Source organism: Rhinolophus sinicus, chromosome 17 (assembly GCF_057876585.1).
Source record: "Rhinolophus sinicus isolate RSI-liver-muscle chromosome 17, RSI-T2T, whole genome shotgun sequence".
Taxonomy (NCBI): Eukaryota; Metazoa; Chordata; class Mammalia; order Chiroptera; family Rhinolophidae; genus Rhinolophus; species Rhinolophus sinicus.
This window is the reverse complement of record NC_142517.1, coordinates 197,656,300-197,674,007: the sequence shown is the minus strand read 5'-3', so window position 1 is coordinate 197,674,007 and position 17,708 is coordinate 197,656,300. Positions and strand designations below refer to the sequence as shown.

The window sequence follows — 17,708 nt, the reverse complement described above, 5'->3', positions numbered from 1 at the left end:
GAAGGGCTGGTGGTGAGGATGGAGGCTCCCTGCCCTGGCGGGGCCTGGATTCCCTTCTCCCGGCGACCACGCTGTGCGTGTGCCTAGCCCTGCTCCACCTCCTAGCTCAGTCACACAGACACACAGAATTCTTTATGCCGCTTTATTCCTAATTTCATCAGCACTTTTTAAAACCAAACTGGAGGCAAAGAGGCCTGAGAAGGCTTCTTTCCTCACCCCCAAGCTCAGTCAGGGTCTGAAAGGTCTGCCTGCTCCCTGCGGGGGGGACTTGAGGTCGGGGTGGGGCAGGGGGAATTGGGAGCTGGGCCAGGCCTGCTGGGCCACCGGCTCCCCCTGCCAAAAGGGGAGCTGGGCCTGGAGAGGAGTAGGAAATAGGCGTAGACGAGTAGTCCTGACTCCTGGCGGCCCACCCTCTCCTACTGACACTCCAGAGCTGGGACCCTGGCTGCCCCTGAATCATCCGCCCCCCCATAGACCCACCCCCACCCTGTCCTCCCTAAGTATATACAAATGTACAGAGGGTTTCACCCCTACCGGGGTGGGCCACTTCCTCCACCTCCCTCTCATCTCCCCTCCTGTCCCCTCCACCAGGGCCCATGGCCTGCTCTCCAGCCCTCCCTGGGCACCAGCCTTGGGGTGGGGGGTGTGAACCCCCCATGGAAAGCAGCTGGTGCCAGGGTTGGTGAGAACAGGAACTGAGTACATCTGCTGAGCACCACCACCTCGCCCTCAGCCCTGGGCTGCCCCCCGGCATTCTGTCACAGAAGCAGGAGGATACTACACTGGGGATTCAAGGAGGGGTCCCAGACTCCTGGGTCCTTTCAGACACAGCATCATCTTAGCAAGCAAAGTCTTCAAAGAGGCCTCCTGGGGGGCCATGCGGGTGGTGGTGGTTGGGGAGCAGGCTGCTGGCTCCCCCACCTTCAGCCCGGCCTCGGCTTCGGCAGGGACTCTGAAAGGTCAAGAGGGAAAGAGTTCAAGCCATGCCCCCAAGCCTCATACAACCAGCCTTGTTCCCTGGCGCAGAGGCTCCAAGGGAGCCCTGGGACCCCTCCCATGGGCTGGTACAGAAATCATGGCAGGTATTCAGGCCTGGGAGAAGGTGCTGGATGCAAATTGTGTAGGGCTCATCCTTACCTGCTCCTTCAGCTCCTGCAGCCCCAAAGTGGAGATGCCCCCTGTGGAGGTCCGCAGAGGGGTCTTGGGACGACGCCACACCCGCTTCAGTCGGTCCCAGGACACCTAGGGGTCCAGGGATAGCAGCAGCTCAGGAAACTTGGTAGAGAACTGGCTGCCCAGCACATTCGCACTAGACTCCCTGACCCCCCCACCCAACCCCTTCTCCTGACTCCTGTAGCCAGTCGGGGACCCAGGCAAAGAACGCAGAGCTTGACTTCCCAGCCCAACCAGCCTCACCAGGAAGCCTGCGCCGCCCCCTGCTTATCCCAGAGCCCCTCTGCTCATCGCCCACTCGCTGTCGGGGTGGCCCCCGCCAGGCCCCGCTCCTTGCCTCATAGATGTAGTCGAGGATCTCCAGCAGGGTGAGGATGCTGGCCCCAATGAATAGGCCCATTTGGCCCCCGAGGTCCCCTGCAGAGCAGAAGAGCAGAGTCAGAGGGAGCAGGCTGTGCTGAGCCCCCCATGGTATGGGGGCCAGATCTCACCCAGCAGGGCTGACAGGCCGTAGGCTGCTCGCTGCTCCATGGCCTCGGAGGTCAGGGCTTCGAAAAAGACGTCTAGGACCAGGAAGTTCTCCCTGTGGAGACAGAGAGAGGGCGTCTACGTGGGACCACCTTCCTGAGGAGGCAGCTCGCAGGGACATCCCAGGTCCAGCAGATCCTGCTCTGAGACCCCCGGTGCCAGGAAGCTGGTAACTACCCTCAGAATCCCATAGCCTGTGAGGGGAGGCAGCCACAGATGCATGCTAGCTTCACACTCTAGGGTCAGCCAAGGACCCCGGAGAGCAAAAATGCCTACGCCTGCAGGATTCCCTCCTGCCTTCTCTAAAGCAGCAAATAGTGCTCGTGTTGCCTCACCCCTATACCTCTCTAGAACTTTCAGTGGATCCCTATTGCCCGAAGTCCTCTCCAAGATTCCTCTTCTTGACTTGCAAGACTGCCCATGATCTGTTGCACGGGGCCTTACCTGCTTCTCGTCCCCCTGCCACACAGGCTGGTCTCCACATCGTTGCACAGTTCTCTGACTGGGGTTCTCCTCTCTCCTCCTCTCACAGACCCAAATCTGGGGTCCTCAGAGGCCCAGCACACACCTCCCCTGCTTCCCCTACCCCATGCGCATTCATCTCTCCTGGGGCCTGAGAAGCAGTGCCACACATCACACATGGGTTCATCCACACATTGTAGGCTTTGTGTCACAATCATCCCTGTCCCCACAGGACCCAGCCCTGGGCCTGGCGCCCAGAGGACACTCAGCATTTGTAGATTGGCTGCAGGCTCAATGCAGCCCCATCTGCAGGCCGCCTATTTCTCTCCAAGCCCTTCCAGTTTCTCTCCCTCAGCACAGCTTTCACGCCACATGCATTTAACACCTCCCAGGTTGCTTGGGGAGAAAGACACGTAGACAGAGAGTTCTAAACCAACGGGTACATGCAATGACGGAGATATGTACAGGGAGCCATGGGGGCTCAGATGAAAGGCACTTGGACCAACCAGGGCTTCCCTGGAGGTGGAGACACAGGATGTGACTGGGAGGATGGGTTAGAAAAGGTTTATGAAAGGCATTCCTGGCAAAAGACTCATGATCCCCATCTTCACCATGCACCAGGCCTGTGGAGGGTGGCCTTCACCACACACACGCATGCGCGCGCACACACACGCTCTCACACAAGCACACACATACCGTATGTAGGTCTCATTGCGGTTGTACTTCCTGGCCAGGTACCGGGCTGAGCCCCTGTTGGGGATCCTGACCATGGAGATTTCTTTCCCGTAGCGGGTCAGGTTGCAGGGGGTAGGGCAGAAACACGGGCCCTCAGAGCCCCCACCCAAGGAGTCTGCAACACAGAGGCACCAACTGCAGTGGGGGGTGGGTGGCCCAGAGGCCCACCAGCTGCAATGAGGAGGCAGAGGAGCTGTCCTGAGGCGGCCACATCCACACGTAGGGCCTTTACTGGCCAGCCCTGGCACTGCCTAGAGGAGGCTGGCTGGGGGTCTCTTCCTGGATCAGCTTCGATTTACCCAAGAAAGCAGGTGAAGGCAGAACCACCCCCAGCACCCTCCCACAGGCTTGTCCCTCGGTCCCCCAGCCCCTGGGTCAGGGAGATCCTCATGGCTCAGAGGGAGGGCACAGCCCATCCACCAAGCTAATCAACCATATGAGGCCTCAGACACACAGGGACTTGGAGAGGATGCTGGGATGAATGGGTGGGTGGGTGGGAGCATGGATGGATGGATGGATGGATGGACAGATGGAAGTGAACAGGATGTGTGTGCTCAGTATGCTGGGTTTTCTCTGTTCGCCCCTTCAGATCCACTTTCCATTCTCCTCAGCCTTCCTCTGAGCCCTGGAGGCTGAGCCCTGCCAAGTGTATCACCTAGACTCCTTTGTCCTCTGGCTTTGGGTTGGGTTTGGCCCATGGGAGGCCCCAGCAGGATCAGAAGGCATGGAGGGGAGAGATGCTAGGGTATTTCTTTCCCTGGCTTCCTCACTGCCAGGCTATAGTTGGCAAAGGCTGCATTCCTCCTCTTGTGCCCACAGCTCCTCTCCGTCAGCCTTCTTGGACAGTCACAGCTCTCTCTCTGGGTTCCAGTCGCGCTCCCTTCCTTTATCCTCCAGGCCTGGGAAAGGAAAGGCTTCCCTGGTGTTGCTAGTTCTGTGGAGTCTCACCATCTCTTATGGTTCACTTATCCCTGCTCACACTTCTGTTCCTTCACGAAACACTCTTCAATCACCCTTAGATTGACGCGGTGGGTACGTGGGGCAGGGAAGTTTTGATGGGAGCTACTATCTCAGCATCTCAAACCCCTTACTTCTCTCCCCTCCACGGCCTCATCTCTGGATCACTACACTTTTCTTCTGACCAGTCACCCTGGTTCTAGTGTCCATCCCTACCTATGTATTCTCCACATCTAATCAGAGTCATCTTCCTAAAACCACACAGCATTCCTGCCTGGCCTTGAGCCTTTGTTAGCTTCCCAGAGCCTCTTCTACTATTCCCCTCCCCCTTCTCTGTTCTCTGACTTCCAGCCGCAACTGATCGATCATTCAGTGCCCCACACACCCGCTCTTTCTGGCCACAAGGTTTTTAGCATGTGCTGTTCCCACTACCTAGAACATGTCCCCCTTTTCACCTGGGTGACTCTTACGCACTCTTCGAGTCTCAGCTAATCTGTCACATCCTCTAGGAATCCTCCCTGCCTTCCCAGGTAGGGCTGCACACCCTCCCTGGGGCCTTGTAGGATCCCTGAGGTTCTCTACCCGAGGACTAACACAGTGCATCATAAGGCCTGTCCACAGCCCTGCCAGGCAGTGAGCTCTGCAAGAGCAGGGCTCTTGTTCCCAGCTCACCTCCAGCACCAGGGCAGGTTGTAAAAATCTGTAGAATGAATGAATGAATGAATGAATGAATGAATGAATGAAGTGCAGATCAGGCGAGACCTATGGACAGACTGGGGTTTGCCTTACCCACACTGATAGCCAGCAATGTGTTTTTCCTCACAGCAAGAAAGGAGTCATTTCACTTCCCAGCAGAGATAAGCTCATTTGCTGAACCAAGAAGCCTGGGTTCTCTGCAACACCCCCACCCTGCTGCCTCCACTTACCCAAGTGTCCACACCTGCAAAGGTCCGCAGACCCCTGGAAGTGTGGGGTAAGGTTCAACCCCCAGGAAGAACCCCTCCCCCAGGGAGAGACTGGGAGAAGAACCGAGGAAGTGAGGAGAAAGGTAGACAGAGAGATGAAGAAGAGGGTGATGGAGAGGCAGGGCAGGGAGAAGGCAGCACGAACCCAGTGTGTGGTCAGCACATTCAATGTAGATATTTGGTGGGCAGATGGTCTCGTTGCCTGAAAGGAGAGAAGAATATTCCTGGAGTCTATGGTTCCATCCCCTCCACCTCACCACATTCCCAAATGTGGGCACCCCTGTACATGCACACACATGTCCAAAATGTGCGTGTTTGTACATACCTGTGTAGACCTGAGTGTCTATATGCTCATGCATATAAGCATGAAAGTGTACACACACACACCGGCACACAAACATGCACGCCTGCATGCACGCACGTATGCACACATACTTGTAGGCATGTGTTCAAGCACATGCACACCACCCCCACCAGTCCACAGGTACAGTGCAAGTGAGCACATGTATGCAGATACAATTTAACATGCATGTGTGCGTTCCATGTGCACATGTGAAAACAGGCATAAATCCCAAACAAACACATGTACATTCAATTGGTATAGACACGCACACGTGTTGTACCCATGCATCTCCCGTGCATCTGAGCAGTGCTCTGACCCTGGAAGTTCTGGAGCCTGGCAGGGCAGTACGGAGGGCTGGCGGGGGTGGGGCGCCCACCTGGCATGTGCACCATCCGACAGTGGCAGCGCTGAAGCACGGCCTCCTTTTCACAGCGCAGCCGGCAGGCAGACACACTGTAGGCTGAGTAGCCCTGAAGTTCAGGCTCCCTGAGGCCGTTCTCTGCCCGGCAGTTACCCCAGGGCTGGGGCAGATAGGTCAGCTGCAGAGGTGGGCATGATGGTGTCATGCCCAGGATGGCCACCCCGTCCTCCAGTGCCCACAGCCCCAGGAAACTCCATGGGTGGGCAGGCAGGCTGTGAGCTTCAGAGGGCTGGTCTGGTCAGCATCCCCTCTGAGCCCAAAGGCCCATCCCCATGCCCAGCCCAGGGCCCAGCTGAAGGTGTTCACCCGCTGTTCCTGGCAGGCCACGAAGGTCTGGAAGCCTGGGGACACGCCGAAGCCCAGCTGATGGATGTAGGGTGGCTCCTCTTGGCTGTGGATCTGCACCCGGATGCCAGCCTCAAACGATGTCTCATCTGCACAGTGGAGATGGAGACGTTTGGAAAGCCAGGCCAGGCCGATGGCCCCAACTGGAGTCCCCAAGGTGGCCCTGCCCCTTTCCTGCTCGCATACTTGTCTCTCTCCAGATGGGCAGGTACTCCTCCTGCTGGATGTCCAGCATGATCTCCAGGCCGCTGCCCATGCCCCCTGCCCGGCTGGGAAGGGAGCTCTGTGGATCCGCGTTGAAGGTATAACACTTCCCATAGCGAGTATAGACCTGGGCGGGAGAGAGAAGAGGAGGGGCGATGAAAGGAGGGGCTAAGACTGCTCCTTAGGCTTAGGGTTCCCTGTCCTCCCTGAGGGGCTCTAGACCTGCCTGGGCAGCCCTGCCCTATATCCCAGCAATCAGTCTACAGCCCAGAGCTCTCACCTGAGCTCCATCTTTTAGGCTGACATCTCCCTTAGATGATTAAAAGGCATCTCCAGCTTAACAAATCAATAGCAGAACTCTTGACATCTTCCCAAATCCTGTCCCCCACCATTTTCCTCCTCTGAGTAACGGGCCCCACTATCTACCAAGTTTCTCAAGTCAGAATCCCTGAACTCCTTCCTCATCCCCCACATCCAATCCAGCAGCTGTCCTGGGCAAATCTACTGAAATTCTATGTAGAATCCATCCACTCTCCTTCCATGTCATGTCCCCCCTTTTCTCGTCCCACTTTGGCCTTGGCAGTGGGCTTCTAACTGGTCTCCCTTCAGTCCATTCTTGCCTCTCCCTCCAGGCCATTCATACCGAAGCCAGAGTGCTCCTTCTAAAATATATAGATCCAATCAAGTCACCTGCAGGTCTTAAGCCCAACAATGGCCTTCCATTTCCTGCGGAAGAAAGCCAGACTCCCTCCCTAGCCTGCAAGTCTCCACATGATATGACCCTTGCCTCGCTCTCCTGCCACTCCACCCCCAGGTCTCTTGACAAATTCAAACTCATGACATGCCTTCCTTCCTCAGACTTTTGTTCATGCAGTTCCCTCTCCTGGAATGCCCCCCCCCCCCCAAATCTTGGCACGGCCAGCTGTTCATCTTTTAAGCCTCAGGTTAAGTATCCCTTATTCAGAATCACACTCACCACACATGTTGATAGAATCAACCCATCAACGTGGTGGTTTGCTCAAAGTACTTATCAAGACCTGAGGTGATCTTGTTTATCTATTTGTCTGCTTGTTCAATGTTCACCTCTCTCCCTCAATAGAGTTTATGCTGCACAGGAGCAATGAGTCTGTCTGGTGTTGCCAGCATCTGGCCTAGTGCCCGGGCGAGCGCAAAGAACGCTTTAATAGCAGTTACTGCAACACTGAACGAAACCCATCTCCTTTCTCCTCTGCGGAGAGTTCTCCGGCATGGACACCAGATGGCGCTGGCGCCCCGGGGATGGAAGTCGGGGCTGCCACAGGGAGGTACCGTAGCTGCGGTGGGGATTTGCAGCAGCTGGGGTGGGGAGGAGGCTGAGGGAGAGGCGGAGGCAAGTCCCCCCCCCCCCCCCCGCCAGGTTCACCCCACAGAGACGAGCCCCGGGGTCAAACCCATCACAGGCAGCACCTTCCCTGGGGGCAAGGGGTCGGCGCACTCAATCACTCTCTCTCAACTCCCCCTTCCCTCTCCTTGGGAACATTTTCACACGAGTAAAAGCTGGGAGAAAAGGCATGAGGAATGTTAGGGAAAAGATATTTTAAATGCCTCGATTCAGAGAGAGGGTGTAGAAGAGAGAGGGGCTGGGTTGAGGGCAGTGGGAGTGAGAAGTTCTAAGAACTGGGGGGCTGGGGGCGCCCTTGTGGGGCAAGGTTAAATTGCCCATCCTCCATAGGTTAATTGCCCTGTGGATCCTCCCCTCTCTTACAGTTCCTCTATAACCCAAATACTCTACCTCAGATCCCTAAAACAAAAACAAGCACCATGCAGTTGACAAAACATAGCAACATCTACTGCTATCCCATTTCATCCACTCAGCAACCCTGGTATCAGGTAGGTTGAATTAGCCAGATGATTACAGACAGGAAAACCAGAGCTCAGAGAGGTGTTATGACTTGCTCAAGATCACACAGCTAATCAGTGGGAGAGGTGGAACTCATGTAGAGGCAATACACAACCTATTCCCAGTAGGTGCCTGCCGCCTTCCCCCATCCCAAGCCCCAGCTCCTGTTTCAGCCCCACTCAGCTGAAATGAAACGGTAGTGTGATCAGACACCCATCACCTTGTCTGCTAGCCCTCCTTTGTTTCCACTCCACTCCTATCGATATCTTCCTCACTCTTCTCCATATTTGCGGCCTCTCAATTTCTCACTTCCTCACCTGCGTCTCCCCTCCTCCTTCTGCACCCTAACCACCTTCTGGGTTTGAGTCCTGATCCTGTCTGTATCACCCCTGGCCAACTCCCTGCCGTGTGTCCATCTGTGGGTCAAGAGTGGGCGACACTGACAGTCACAGAGCACTCCCTCTGCCCCAGGCACTAGGCTAAAGGCTCTCCATGCTCTTTCCAATGGCATCCTCACAACCACCCTAAATCCTAAAGATAAGGAAACTGAGGCTCGGATGGGTGGGCTGCTCTGCCAACTCCAAGATCAGTGCTTCTCAAACTTCAATATGCACAGCAAGCACCAGGGGATCTTATTAAAATGCAAATTCCGATTGTATAAACGTGTTGGGGTCGGGCAGGACTGAGATTCTACATTTCAAACCACCTGCTGGTCTTCAGACTGCACTTTGAGTAGAAAGGCCCTCGATGAAGGGGGGAAGAATCCAGCAAGACAGCCTCAGTCTAGACCTGTGCTCTCCCAACATGTCGCCAGAAGGAGAGAAACCCTGAAGGGGGGCTGGGTGCAAGATTCCTGGTGTGGGAAAGGCAGATGGGGGGAATATGTAAGTATTTGCCCCAAATCTCAAAGCACCCACCCCCTTCCTGTTTCGGGCCAAGAAGATGTTGGAATCAGCTTTTGCTGATGCAGCCAGTTCTGAGCTTACGCTCCAATTGAGACGCTAAACAACACATGGGCTGTGTGGGGGACCCAAGTAGTGAACTGCTCACTCATGTCCCCCAGCATGCAGCACCACTCAGCAGAGCCCTGAATGCCAACAACTCACGGTCTATCTACTGCTCAGCCTCATCCATGGTACTGTGGACTCCCTGAGGCCAGGAGCCCTGTTCTACCATCTTGGCATCCCCAGGGCCCAGTGCAATTTGCAGGAGGCATGAGGTGGAGGGAAGGAGTACAACGGTGAACACTATAAAACATCTCCATTTGTAGCAGGTCCTATGCTAGGTGTCTTTGATCTATTTTCTCCTTTGAGCCTCTAAGACAACCATGTGAGGTAAGTATTGTTGCCCCCATTCAATGATGAGGAAGCTCAGAGAGGGACAGTGACTTGGCTAAGGACACACAACAAGTAAATGACAGCTGAGGTTCAAGCAGAACTGAGCCTGATGTCAAAACATAGTGGGTGCTTATAAAACACCTGGTGGGCATGCAGTGAATGAATGACCGGTGCAGATTCCTGACCCTGAGTGGGATTGGGGCAGCCTCCCTACCTGATACCTCCCACTTGGACACACAGACACATGCTGCATGACACTCAGCCCAGCCCTGTGCAAGGCCAAGCCAATGGGGAAGGCTTTGGCTCCCATGGCTTTGGAGGACAGTGGTTATCTGGCACCCCTGCCTTGAGGTGGCTATGCAGAGTTGGGGATGACAAAAGGAGATGGGTAGGACTCTGGGTCTGATGGATATACGCTGCAGAGAATGGACAGGACAGGCTGGCAGGACCAGGCTACCTGCACAGCCCGTCAGGCCCAACTGCTGGGGAGAGCCGAGCGTTGCTCAGGAGATGGAGACGATCCCTGGGTCAGGCAGGCAGTGGTGGGTGGAGCCGCCAGCTCCTAAGTGGCAGAACTCTTGTGGCAGCACAGCCCACAGCCTCTTCCATGGAGACGGCACGGCCACTCAGCCACCAGGTCCCACTGGCTGTCCACTGCTCTCTCCCTCTGGACTGGTCTGGAAGGAGGGTGTGTGTGCGGGAGTTGACAGTCCAGGGCTCAGCTACAGAAAGGGGCAGTTTCCAGAACGGGATATACCCTGATGGGTTGCGCTCTCCAGATCACCCACCACCTGCCCTCAGCCTCAGGACCCTGTCCCCATCTCGGACCCCACCTCCTCCTTTAGTCTGGCCCTCCCTCCTCTCAGCCCTCCCTTGCTCTCTGCCTTAGCTCCCAGGTCCACCACCCTGGCCTTAGGCTGAGCCCATGGCCTCCCAGAGTCCTTCTGGACCTAGGTGGACAGCTTCTTGATGAGAATCTGTCTGCACGGCATGCAGACCCTTGAACCCCTCCACCACTTTCCTTCTGGCCAGCCTCTGCCTGTCCCCCATTAATGTTAGCCTGGACCTGCCCTGGGTTAGTGTGTCTTCCCAGCCTCTGTCCCCTGATCTCAGACTATCTCTCAAGTCCCTCTCTATCCTCCAGGCCTGTCTGTCCTGGGCATCTGATCGATTAGCCATTTGGCCTATTTCTCTGTCCCTCGCCCTCCATCTCCCTGTTCATCCCCAGGGCCTATGTCTTTCCCTCCCATTGGCCTGGCTGCCCTCCCAGCTTCTCTGTTCCTTTGCTATCTGCATCGCCATCCTGTTTGCTTTCCTCTCTGTCTATCCCTTAGTTTAGCTGTCCAGTGTCTGTCTTTTGTCTTCCTCCTAGAATTTTCCCTGGGCCTGCGGCCAACCCCCCCCCCCCCCCAGCCAGGAACTCCTCCCCTGGTGCCCTACCGCCTTCTCCCTTCACCCCCCACCCCCAGGTCTGCCCCAGATAATGATCAGGGGTTGAGAAAGATCTGAATGGTGGCTTTTCTCATTCCCTTGAGTTCCATCTATTCACAGCTCCCATTTGGCTGGCTGGCTGGCTTGCATTCGCCCCCACCCTTCCCCAGCCCCTCATCCTCCCTGCAGTCATGGAGCCCACAGGGTTAACAGGCAATTAGCAGGTCCAGGGCTCAGAGCTTCCAGGGAGAGGGCCTGGCCTCCAGGAGATAAGGAGCAACCAGAAGCAGCAAAGGCTGGGCTAATCCCAGGGCTAATCTGCAGCCTGGCCTTTATCTCCACTGCCTTCTGGGCACCCTGCCTCTGCCAAGGCCCTGGCACCTCCCCCCCACTTTTCCATGGCAACTTCGTCCCCCCAAATTCCATCAGCCCTCCCCTGCCGAGGTCCAGCCCCATGCCTCTCACTTAGGTCCCTGGGATCAATTCCCCCTAAGCCTGCAGTGCTCTGGAGTCCAGAGTGGGTGAGTGGAAGGAGGTACATCTTCATATACCCTGGCCTAGGACTAGCACAGGGGTCACACAGCTCCTGGCCCAGCTTGATTCAGGGGTGGGTCAAATGTCTAAATTCAAAGCCTCCTCCTTTTGTATCCTCACCAGGGGCAGAGGAAGGAAGCTGGCACCAACCCAAAAAGCCTGGGGTGTCTGTGCTGTAGGAACCTGGACGTCACTCAGTCTGAACCCTCACTGTACAAAGGCCAAAACACAGCCTGAAAATGACAAGTGCATACCCAAAGGCACACAGTAAAAGGGGGCAAATTCAGAATGAGAACCCAGTCCCCCTCCAACAGCCCCAGCATTTTCCACTAACCTTAGTTACACCCCCCCCCCCCAAGTCGAGAGACCCTGGTCCCAAATCCAGCTGCACCACTGATAGCCTGTGTAACTTTGGTTAGTGAGGTGATTTATTGACTTCTCTGGACCTCAGTTTCCTCCTCTGTCAAGTGGGGACAGAAATTCCTGCCTGACTTATTTCACAGGGTGGTTGTAGGTCTCAAAAGAGACAAAGTATATGAAAGCCATTTGCAACATGAAATCATATACGTGAGGCCTCAATATTAGTAATAAGAGTGCTGTAGAGACCAGTAAGCAGCAAGCCGGGCAGAGCTCGACCACTGGCTGCGATGCCGGAAATAGATCCACATAAGCTTCCTAACATGGGAAGGGGCACATATATTGGAGCCTGACAGAACAGGGTTCAAATCCTGGCTCTGCCACCAACCTTGGACTAACAACCCTGGGTACATGATTTAACGTCTCTGAGCCTAGGGGAACGGGGAGTCCTCCTCCTAAGGTTAGTCATGAGGATTAGAGCTCAGTTCAGAGTGATGCGTAGTAGGTACTCAAGAAAGTGGGGAGCCCTTTTGGGGACTAGAGCTTCCTGCCAAGATTATGTAGCCGTTTTGATCTTAGATTCCCAACCTGGCCCATTGTCACAGGGCCTGGTGCACTTGGGAGAAACAGTGACAGTGCTTCAGAAAGGATGGAGCTATGCCACATTGAAACCCCCAGGCTCTCAGATAGGGCTCTCCCACCAGACGAGAGGCAGCATGGAGGGCACAGGCCAGAAGCTCAATGTGGTTCACATCTGCGCCCTGCCCTTACTGTCTGTGGGATTTGGACTCAGTCATTTTACCTTTCGGATCCCCCATTTCTCATCTGTGAAATGAGAATAATAATAGGCACCTTTAGGCGGCTGGATGGCTCAGTTGGTTACAGTGCGAGCTCTCAACAACAAGGTTGCCGGTTCAATTACCACATGGGATGGTGGGCTGCACCCCCTACAACTAAGATTGAAAACGGTGACTGGACTTGGAGCTGAGCTGCGCCCTCCACAACTAAATTGAAGGACAACGACTTGGAGCTGATGGGCCCTGGAAAAACACACTGTTCCCCAATATTCCCCAATAAAATTTATAAAAAAAAATAATAATATTAAGCACCCTTCAGAGGTGTTATGAGGAAAGAGATAATGTACGTAAATAAGAGCTACAGCTACCATTTTAGTGCTTACTCTGTGCCAAGCACAGTCCTAAGCGCTTTATATAAATTAATTCCTTAATCCTCACAAAAACCCTAAACTGGCGGTTTCTTATCATTTCCATTTTACAGACAAGATAGGAGACCCAGAGAAGGCAAGGAGCCTGCCATAAGACGGCAGAGCAGTCCCCTAAGACCAGGCAGTCTGGCATTGAAGGATGTGCTCACAGCCAGTGTGTGATCAGACAGGCGCATCTGGTACCGCACTGACAAACAGTAGGTGCTCAAGAAATGGCGGGTGTTCAAACAGCACTTATTTGGCCAACACTATCCCTGGAGGCTGTACCGTGTCGGGTACTTTGCTTGGTGCTCGGGATGACTCAGAAAACAAAATAGACGGTCTCTGCCCTGAAGGAGTTTGCTGTCTAGCTGCAGAGACAGTCATTCAAAAAGTGTTTATTGAGCACCTCCCTCTGAGCCAGGTATACAGCAGTGTTGCACAAAACCAGCAATCACAGGTATAGACAGATCATTACCAGTTGTGATTGGTGCCATGATGGGGAAACCAGTGCGAGTCCTCTGACTGGATCAGGGGTTCAGTTGGGTAGGGGGGTAAAGCTTCCCAGAGCAAGCCTAATCACCCACGCAGGAAGGGCATCAGACCATGCCACAGTCAGACAGAGGTAGAATACCCACTCCCCAAGCAGGCCTGGCCCCCTTCCCTACCACGTGGGCAACAGAGCCTCCCAACCCCCACCCCCACAGCCACCCAGGTGCTTTTCAGGGAGACTTCCTCCCAAAGTAGAAGTGCTGTGGGTCTAGGAGGAAAAGACACAGGGTTTGTTCAACTGTAAATATGTGAGGGGTGGTGGAAGAGAAGTAGGACCGCGTTGGGTCCAGGCCGCGTGGCTCTTGGCTGAGGCCCAGCTGGAGCTGGAAGCCAGGGAGAGCTTGGGGCCGCGGAAGAACGCAGTGATTTCAAGCCAGCGCCGCGTTTCCACCGGAGAAGAGAGTGCAGGGCCTCCAAAACGCAAGTAAACCGCCAAACCTATTCCGAGGTAACTACCGCTTAGGCCTTAAACCCTAGAAAGTCAATTTTCCAAGCGGTAATACTTTTAATATGTAACGAAGTCCTTTCCTGACATTCCCACTCCTGGATGCAAAGTTGTGCGTTAAGAGTTTTGCTTACACAGTGCAGCATACACACCTACTGCCGGGAGAGAATTCAGGAGCCAAGAATTAGAAGGTGGCAGTGGGTGGGTGGTTGTACGCCGCTCCGGACCCCATCGCCCCCCAGCCCCGCACAAGCACCTTGGCGTCCAGGCCCGGCCCACCGGCACCCAGCTCCTCGCCACCCCCTCCTTCCTCCCGCGGGGCAGGCATCCATCACCGCGCCCGAGCGCCCTCCCTCCCGTCTCCTCCGGGCTCCTCCGCTCTCTTCCCTGGGTTTGCCTCATTTGCATTCCCCCGGCTCCCCTCTCCTCGACAAAGTGACCTCCGCACACAGCGGCGCCAGAGGCTTCCACCGCGGAGGGAGCCACCGCCGCCCGCCCGGCCAGGGAGGGGCGAGGGGGCGCGAGCCTGGACGGCTGGGCGGGGGTCCAGTGAGAGAGCTGCAGAACTCGGGCCGACTGGCGGGCCCTGGAACTGCGAGAAAGGCTTGGTGGCGAAGGGGCGGAGGGACTCGGGTGGGATTTGAACGCACGACCTCAGGTCCCCAGCGGGGCGGGACTCGGACATGAGGGCAGAACCAGGACAGCGAAGCTGCGCCCCAGAAACGGAACCCCTGCTTGGAAACGGGCTCCCCGACACCCCGTTTCCCTCCGCCCCACCACTGGAGAGGGACCAGGCGTACGGGGTAGTCGCCCAGGGGTACCCAGCCCTCTCGAGGGCTGCCCAGCCCGCGTCCCCGCTCCTGTGACCGGCCGAGCTGCTTCCCCTCCCCCCCACGCCGTTTGGTATTTACACCTTTCACACATTTGTAAGCTATTATCCTGTCCACGCTTAGTCACCGCTGAGCCAAGCGCCACGGATTTAGCTCCTTTAATCTTTCCTCCTAAATCAATCCTCTATTTCCCCTTAATCATCCCGTGGCTCCTCTCTGAACTCTCGCTGCTGCCTCGGCTGCTGCAAGCCAATGCCTGTCTCTCTGCAACGGCTCCCCCTCCAACCCAAAACGGGGGTCCCAAGGGCATGGTGAACATTTGGGGAGGTGGGTTGGATTTCCAGCACTGCCTGCCCCCGACCTGGGGGGCCAAGGCAAGAAAGTGTACCCACCCTCTCCCCTTTTGGAAAACACACAGCACTTTGAACCTTCTCCACCCTGGGGGTCTCTGTCCTCCTCCTGCCTTCCCACCTCCATTCATCTGGGATGGGTCCAAGACCCTAAGCCTGCACCATGATTTGCAAAAAAGAAAAGAACCCAAAAAAACCACCCTCAGGCCTCCTGTCCACGGTTCTGGCTGTCCCCACCCCCTCTGCCCAGCTGCTTTAAGGAGGTGTCATTGCCGGGAGAGCCTGGAAGGGCAGGGAAATACTGAGAACTCACCAGCCCGAGGCTGCCCTCTTCTCCCCTCCTCCAGGGTAGCTGTGTCTCTCCTTGACCACCCTCAGTCTGCACCTGGCATTCATTCCCTCCCCTCCACCCAGGGGCCTCAACATGAGCTGCCCTGAGGCTCATCACTTCAAATGCTCCCTGGGGTGCTCCCTCCTTCCTGCCCCCCCCATACCTGATCCTTCCTGAACCCCAGCCTGGGCCTGGCAGAGGCAGCCCTGCCGCCAAGCCACGAGAGGGAGCAGATTCCTCTGGGAAGCAGAAGGGCAGGGGTGGGGATCCAGGAGGAAGCAAGGGTAGGGGAGAAAAAGGGAGGGCGGGAGGGGGACATGGGGGCCATTTCTTCAAATGCTAATCAGCATCTTCCGGCTGCCGTGAGAAGCTGAGCTGATAATGAGCCCAGCTCAGGGCTGATTCCTGATTAATGAAGAGGCCACAGGGCTGCTGAGTGGGGCCGGGTGGGGCACGTCCCTCATGGCACTTCCTGCTGTCCTTGCAGACCGGTCCTTTGTAACAGTAACAGCCCCTGCCCTTGGCTGCTGGGCCAGCACCACTCAAATACCCCTCTGCCAACTCCATTGGCCAATGGGAACTGAGAGTGCCCCCTCCAGGAGGGACCGAGGGGCAGCAGCCAGTGGCAGGGCAGGTGAGGGCAAGCACACTGGGTTTCTGCCATCTGTGAATTGTAGGTAGTTCTCAGAGTATTGTTTTTTTCAATCAGGAAAAATTTTACTAAAATAAGGCCTGGGGCTTCTCTGGACAAATTGGAGGATACCGCCCTCCCCATCACAACCCCGCCAACACTGGGCATCTCTGACCACAGGGCAACAGTTAGGCTGGTATGGCTCCCTTTAAGGATAAGCCATCTTCAGTTCTCCTCAGACCCCACCTTTCCCTATTATGCCCTCCCCGGCTCGACCTGCAGGGCTCCTGAAGTCAGGACCAAGCTTGAATTACGGGTTCAATTAGATGTTCTCAAGTTTCATGCCTCAGGAGAAGATGGGACCAGAGGGGACCGAGGGCTGGACAGGGGGTGGGGGTCAGAGGTAAGCTCATCTGGTAGTAAGAGCCCTGAACCAACCTCGGTGGGAAGCCCGTCCCTTCCACAATCAAGGAGGCAAGGGGCAGCCCTTAGTCCCCAGTGGCAAACGTATGGAGCTGGGATATGCGTGCAGAAGCCCCTCCCATGACCAAGGAGGGTGAGCAGAGACCGTCAATATTGGCCTGACCACACCAGAGAAGGGAACAGGCTCAGGAGGAAGCTTGGATGGAAGGCAGGGGATTGCTAAGGGGCCTCGAATTGGGGGCCGAATTGAGGGCCAGTGGAGCCAGAGAGTGGTAAGGGCTTGCATGCTGCTTCGCTTGCCTCAGAGCTGTCCTGGGTGGCAGTGGGGTGGGGCTGAGAGAGGAGGGAGGAGGGCGGGGAGGGGGACTGCCCAGCTGGAAGAGGCCTTGTCTAATTGTGCCTGATTAGTAGAGAGGAAGAGAACAGGGCGAGTGATTAATAGTCGCGGCAGTCACCAGCATGTGTGGAAGGAGGTTTGGGAGGGGGAGGGAAGTCAGAGCCTAGAGGGAATGGATACAGTGAGGCACCCACAGGTCCCTGGTCACCCTGCCCTTCAAGGGCTGCTTGGACCCCTGAGGACCCCACAGAGGGGCAGGGCCCTACCCCTGCCTATTCAAGGATTCTTCATCTCCCCCGTACCTCAATTTTCCAGACAATAGAATGGAAAAGACCAAGGTCATGTCCTGTACCTGTAAAGAAAGGTGTACTGCTCGTGTGGTGTTTCCAGACAGCTCAGTGTCCCCACTCAGATCAACATGGGACCTCAGCCCAGAGATTAGATGCCAGGCTTCCAATCACAGCCCACAGCTGTCGCCTTCTTCCCTTTGATACCAGTTGGAGTTCCTAGCCCCACCCAATCTTGCAGACGGAACCTCTTTCCTAGGACCAGAGCTGCACTGTCCAATACGGCAGCCACTACCCACATGCGGCTATTTGAACTGAACCTTCATTTTCTCTGTCACACTGATCACATTTAAGATGCTCAATAGCCGGTGTGGCTAGAGACGGCCATGTGGGGCAACGCACACACAGAACATTTCCATCATCACAGAATGTCCTGTGGGATAGCACTGATCTCTCGGGCGTGTGCACACTCCTGCACCTATGCATGTGTGCATGAGTATTTGGGAGCGTTGGATAGCATGGGAATGCAGTACTAGGCCAGGGGAAGCGTGTGGGCCTGAGGGTCTGGAAAGGGGAAGGCTAGGTGATGGAGAGTAGCGAGGATGCCAGCTTATGGTTCAGAAAACGGCAGGTGGTGCCGGGACCAG

At 55.9% G+C, this 17,708-nt stretch overlaps 1 protein-coding gene and 1 long non-coding RNA gene across 2 annotated transcripts in view; one reads left to right on the top strand and one right to left on the bottom strand.

The window, feature by feature from the left end:
* Positions 1-128: 128 nt before the first annotated feature.
* ASIC4 (acid sensing ion channel subunit family member 4) overlaps positions 129-17,708 on the bottom strand; it is a 22,588-nt gene continuing 5,008 nt past the window's right edge. The window contains exons 2-10 of the mRNA XM_019741805.3: positions 6,116-6,260; positions 5,891-6,018; positions 5,540-5,702; positions 4,966-5,022; positions 2,860-3,013; positions 1,665-1,756; positions 1,511-1,590; positions 1,138-1,242; positions 129-952 (exon numbers count right to left, since the gene is read on the bottom strand). Of these exons, the coding sequence (XP_019597364.2) occupies positions 839-952; positions 1,138-1,242; positions 1,511-1,590; positions 1,665-1,756; positions 2,860-3,013; positions 4,966-5,022; positions 5,540-5,702; positions 5,891-6,018; positions 6,116-6,260 (1,038 nt within the window). The 3' untranslated portion in view covers positions 129-838. The remainder of the gene's footprint in view (positions 953-1,137; positions 1,243-1,510; positions 1,591-1,664; positions 1,757-2,859; positions 3,014-4,965; positions 5,023-5,539; positions 5,703-5,890; positions 6,019-6,115; positions 6,261-17,708) is intronic.
* The window catches only part of LOC141567313 (uncharacterized), a 21,594-nt gene continuing 17,471 nt past the window's right edge, over positions 13,586-17,708 (top strand). Inside the window, exon 1 of the long non-coding RNA XR_012489892.2 lies at positions 13,586-13,875. This is a non-coding gene — a long non-coding RNA (uncharacterized LOC141567313). The remainder of the gene's footprint in view (positions 13,876-17,708) is intronic.